General features: G+C 40.0%; 1 protein-coding gene across 1 annotated transcript in view; it reads left to right on the top strand.

The window, feature by feature from the left end:
- The first annotated feature begins 1,173 nt into the window (after positions 1-1,173).
- LOC133635430 (cAMP-dependent protein kinase catalytic subunit beta-like) overlaps positions 1,174-6,000 on the top strand; it is a 41,488-nt gene continuing 36,661 nt past the window's right edge. The window contains exon 1 of the mRNA XM_062028628.1: positions 1,174-1,363. Within this exon, the coding sequence (XP_061884612.1) occupies positions 1,231-1,363 (133 nt within the window). The 5' untranslated portion in view covers positions 1,174-1,230. The remainder of the gene's footprint in view (positions 1,364-6,000) is intronic.

Below are 6,000 nucleotides of genomic sequence, written 5' to 3'. Positions count from 1 at the left end.
CAACTTTTTCTAATTCACATTTAACCTTTAAGCTTTTTTATTTCACTTTTATTATGTTTTTGTTTATTTTAATAGTATTTTTAGAATGTGCCGTGGGCCTTTAAAACATTAGCTGTGGGCCGCAAATGGCCTCTGGGGCACACTTTTGACACCCCTGCTATAGATAATAAAACATTAAATGTGATAAATCTATGGATAAAAAGCAGAGCCTGGCGACGCATGCGCGTTTATCATAACTCTCTCTCTCTCTCTCTGTCTCTGTCCCTCCCTCACCAATGCTGCTGTTTGTTTTGTTTTGAACCCCTTCTTAACCCTGAACGTACATTGAAAACACACGCAACCCTAACTCAAAATGCCGGACATTTGAGGCATTTAAGAAACTCCGCCCTGACAGCTCCGCAAAAGAGGACATGCCCGGTGAAAAGAAGACGTATGGTCAGTCTATCGTAGCCCGTTAGCTGCTAGCATGCCGTGTGTTGTGCCTCGGTGTGCATTGTTTACACAACGTGCGTTACGCTACTTAATATGTCCGTGTGGAAACTCGTTCGGTACACCTCCGAACCGAACCGGAACCCCCGTACCGAAACAGTTCAATACAAATACACGTACCGTTACACCCCTAATTTACATACATACGTATATATGTATGTATATATATATGTATATGTGTATATATAAGAATATGTTACTTTACATGCAGTCAGCTTTCGGCCCTCTACCACATTTTTGTAGCCTATTGCGGCCCCCAGGGCAAAAAAAGTTTGGAGACCCCCTGCTTAAACCATTGATGTCATCACCACATTTTTCTCTTCGCCCTTATTGGTACCTCTCTGTGGTAGCATCACAAAAAAAACACAGCACGTTATTTTGCTTACTGAACTGCAGTTTTTTGATTTTTTAAAATGTTTCCCCAAATGTTGGTCCTCACCTAAATTGCACAGCCTCAGGACATTTCTACAACAAATGCCTTCACATGGTGTGATCATTTTACAATGCAAGGTGTGTTCTATCACAACATGCAAGTGCAGAGGAGGCGTGCAGAAGGACAAAACATGGCCACTGAGACTGAAGTGCTCGGAACAGGAAGCTTAAGTTGCTGTGGTTAGCCGAGCGTTGCAGAGCACTTGACAGGCGAACAGGAAACTGCTCTTTCTCACCGCGTCTGGGAACTGTGACTTTGCTCGCCGGCCTTTTCTCTGTAAAACATTGGGGAAACGATCAAAGCTGGGAATGGCCCAGGGAAGAGATCAGTCATTCGCCAGCCGCCTTTTCCACAGGTGTCGTAAAACTAGCCAGGAGCTGAGAGGACAGGAGAACGAGGCGCCTCGCGTCTCGGACTTCACCGTGGCGTGGGATCGGCTCAGTAAGTCAGCGCTTTTCAACCTTTTTAGAGCCGAGGCACATTTTTTGCGTTGAAAAAATGCGGAGGCACACCATTAGCAGAAATCATTAAAAAACGAAACTCAGTTGTCAGTAAAAAGTCGTTGTCGCAATTGTTGGATTTGACTTTAAAGCATAAGCAAGCGTGCATCACTATAGCTCTTGTCTCAAAGTAGGTGTACTGTCACCACCTGTCACATCACACCCTGACTTATTTGGACTTGTTTCCTGTGTGTAGTGTTTTACTTCTTGTCTTGTGCTCTTATTTTGGTGGCTTTTTCTCTTTTTTTGGTATTTTCCTGTAGCAGTTTTCATGTCTTCCTTTGAGCGATATTTCCCGCATCTACTTTGTTTTAGCAATCAAGAATATTTCAGTTGATTTTATTCTTCTTTGTGTGGATGTTGTTGATTGTCATGTCATGTTCGGATGTACTTTATGGACGCCGTCTTTGCTCCACAGTAAGTCTTTGCTGTCGTCCAGCATTCTGTTTTAGTTTACTTTGTAGCCAGTTCAGTTTTAGTTTCATTCTGCATAGCCTTCCCTTAGCTTCAATGCCTTTTCTTAGGGGCACTCACCTTTTGTTTATTTTTGGTTTGAGCATTCGATACCTTTTTACCTGCACACTGCCTCCCGCTGTTTCAGACATCTACAAAGCTATTAGCTACCTGCTGCCACCTACTGATATGGAAGAGTATTACACGGTTACTCTGCCGAGCTCTAGACAGCACTTAAATCAAGCACTTAGGCATGGAGACTGTTTCTACAAACATTTGTGAAAGAATGGGCCGCTCTCAGTGATTTCCAGCGTGGAACTGTCACAGGATGCCACCTGTGCAACAAATCCAGTCGTGAAATTTCCTCGCTCCTAAATATTCCAAAGTCAACTTTATTATAAGAAAAGTGAAGAGTTTGGGAACAACAGCAACTCAGCCACCAAGTGGTAGGCCAGGTAAACTGACAGAGAGGTCAGCATAGTGCAAAGACTTTCTGCACAGTCAGTTGCTACAGAGCTCCAAACTTCATGTAACCTTCCAATTAGCCCACATACAGTACGCAGAGAGCTTCATGGAATGGGTTTCCATGGCCGAGCACCAGCATCTAAGCCATACATCACCAAGTCCAATGCAAAGCGTGGGATGCAGTGGTGTAACGCACGTCACCACTGGACTCTAGAGCAGTGGAGACGCCTTCTCTGGACTGATGAATCACACTTGTCCATCTGATGGACCAGTCTGGGTTTGGAGGTTGCCAGGACAACGCTACATTTCAGACTGCATTGTGCCGAGTGTGAAATTTGGTGGAGGAGGAATTATGGTGTGGGGTTGTTTTTCAGGGGTTGGGCTTGGCCCCTTAGTTCCAGTGAAAGGAACTTTGAATGCTCCAGGATACCAAAACATTTTGGACAATTCCATGCTCCCAACCTTGTGGGAACAGTTTGGAGCAGGCCCCTTCCTCTTCCAACATGACTGTGCACCAGTGCACAAAGCAAGGGGATGAACTTGACTGGCCTGCACAGAGTCCTGGCCTGAACCCGATAGAACACCTTTGGGATGAATTAGAACGGAGACTGAGAGCCAGGCCTTCTCCACCAACATCAGTGTGTGACCTCACCAATGCGCTTTTGGAAGAATGGTGGAAAATTGCTATAAACACACTCCGCAACCTTGTGGACAGCCTTCCCAGAAGAGTTGAAGCTGTAATAGCTGCAAAAGGTCATATTGAACCCTGTGTGTTAGGAATGGGATGGCACTTCAAGGTCATATGTGAGTCAAGGCGGGTGGCCAAATACTTTTGGCAATATAGTGTATATTATGCTGTATTTTTAATTGTACAATGTACTTTCTTGAGACTTTTAGTGACTTTTTCTTTATTAAAAACGACTAGCAACACATCTAGCATCTTTTTCTGGTGTTATTATAAAACATACTCGTTTTTAGGGACTCTACTTCTCGATGTACCCGACGAAACGCGAGCATGACGTCACACTTGCTTGCCACTGCTGCTCCAGTTGGACTTTCTCCCCTTAAAAGCCGCCACTGTCATTTTGAATATTTGCACATTTTGTAGACGGCTGTCCGCGGGTATATCTGGGATATAATTAAAAGTTACGTCCACATCACAGACATGCTGACAACGCTACCAGACAACCCCGTGGGTCTTGTTTACTCCATCACAGCATCCGTTTTCGGTGGTCAGTTTTTTTTGCATGACTAGTAGGGGTGTAACGGTACGTGTATTTGTATTTGTACCGTTTCGGTACGGGGGTTTCGGTTCGGTTCAATAAAAAGATTCCAATGATCATTAAATAGTAATTAAAATCAATCAGTTCTATCAAGTACAAACCTAATACTTATGTTTTGAATAAAATAACTGCTGTAAATAAAAATGTAGTATTGTACATGCAAATAAATCAAGTAAAAAATTGAGATGACTACATAGTTTTACTAAGTGGATAAACGCAGGCTTTTCCCTGAAGTATCCTGGCCACTCCATGTTAGCGTGTACTAAAGTCATTGCACATGTAATATATTCATAACTTGATGATTAAATGCGGTAAATTGCACAAGTGTTTTTTAGCTTACGAGCTGTTTGGATGTGGAGAGTGACTGCTTTTGTGATGGCTGTGTGCATTGTTCTCCTTGTATCACCATACTGTAGATCAGGGGTCACCAACGTGGTGCCCGCGGGCACCAGGTAGCCCGTAAAAACCAGATGAGTAGCCCGCAGGCCTGTTCTAAAAATAGCTCAAATAGCAGCAATTACCAGTGAGCTGCCTCTATTTTTTAAATTGTATTTATTTACTAGCAAGCTGGTCTCGCTTTGCCTGACATTTTTAAATCTAAGAGAGACAAAACTCAAATAGAATTTGAAAATCCAAGAAAATATTTTAAAGACTTGGTCTTCACTTGTTTAAATAAATTCATACATTTTTTTACTTTGCTTGTTATAACTTTTAGAAAGACAATTTTAGAGGAAAAATGCAACCTTAAAAATGATTTTAGGATTTTTAAACACATATACCTTTTTACCTTTTAAATTCCTTCCTCTTCTTTCCTGACAATTTAAATCAATGTTCAAGTAATTAATTTTTTTTTATTGTAAAGAATAATAAATCAATTTTAATTTAATTCTTCATTTTAGCTTCTGTTTTTTCGACGAAGAATATTTGTGAAATATTATACATAAAAATTTCTGGCAAATCTAGAAAATCTGTAGAATTAAATTTGAATCTTATTTCAAAGTCTTTTGAATTTCTTTTAAAATTTTTGTTCTGGAAAATCTAGAAGAAATAATGATTTGTCTTGGTTAGAAATATAGCTTGGTCCAATTTGTTATATATTCTATAAAGTGTAGATTGGATTTTAACCTATTTAAAACATGTCATCAAAATTCTAAAATTAATCTTAATCAGGAAAAATTACTAAGGATGTTCCATAAATTATTTTTTTTAATTTTTTCCAAAAGATTCAAATTAGCTAGTTCTCTTCTTTTTTTCGGTTGAATTTTGAATTTTAAAGAGTCGAAATTGATGATAAACTATGTTTCAAAATTTAATTGTCATTTTTTTTCATGTTTTCTCCTCTTTTAAACCGTTCAATTAAGTGTAAATATCATTAATTATTAATAATAACATAGAGTTAAAGGTAAATTGAGCAAATTGGCTATTTCCGGCAATTTATTGAAGTGTGTATCAAACTGGTAGCCCTTCGCATTAATCACTACCCAAGAAGTAGCTCTTGCTTTCAAAAAGGTTGGTGACCCCTGCTGTAGATGCTACCTTGTGCAAACCATTTCGCCACAGGACGCTACCTCTCAGGCGGAGTTTGTTGTTGCGTTCTTGTTCGCCTCGCAAAGACTTGCATTTCCCCCCCACTCGCCTCAGTGCTGTTTCACATGCTGGAGTAAAGTCGTTGTGATGCTGCCTTTTTGAAAGAAACTTTGCAGCGAGCAGTCACTTGTTCCACACCTGGGGCCCCAATTTTAAAGCACTGACAAGACTTTTTTTTTTTTTTTTTGGAACAAACGTCTCGTTATCATGAGCATTAGCCCTGTTTTGCTAGGATTGTGGAACTCCGCGAGGGAAGTAAGGGACGGGCGAGGGCTACGGAAGCTCATGAGGGCAAAAATATTCCAGGGCAAGAGGAGAAAAACATAGTTTATTTATTTTTATTTATTGATACAATCAATATATCGCTCAGGCCTACTACACATATGTGTGTATATATATATATATATATATATATATATATATATATATATATATATATATATATATATATATATATATATATATATATATATATATACACATACATATATACAGTCGTGGTCAACAGTGTACATATACTTGTGGCCAATATATTATGGCCAATAAGCTCAATTTTTGTTTCATCTGACCACAGAAATTTCCTCCAGAAGGTCTTATCTTTGTCCATGTGATGTCAGATGAAATCCCAAGAACACCATGCCTACCGTCAAGCATGGTGGTGGTAGTATTATGCTCTGGGCCTGTTTTGCTGCCAATGGAACTGCTGCTTTAAATGGGACAATGAAAAAGGAGGATTAGCTCCAAATTCTTCAGGACAAGCTAAAACCATCAGCCCGGAGGTTGGGTCTTG

The sequence above is a fragment of the Entelurus aequoreus genome, linkage group LG19 (genome assembly GCF_033978785.1).
Source record: "Entelurus aequoreus isolate RoL-2023_Sb linkage group LG19, RoL_Eaeq_v1.1, whole genome shotgun sequence".
NCBI classification, from domain to species: Eukaryota; Metazoa; Chordata; class Actinopteri; order Syngnathiformes; family Syngnathidae; genus Entelurus; species Entelurus aequoreus.
This window is presented reverse-complemented; position numbering and strand designations above follow the sequence as displayed.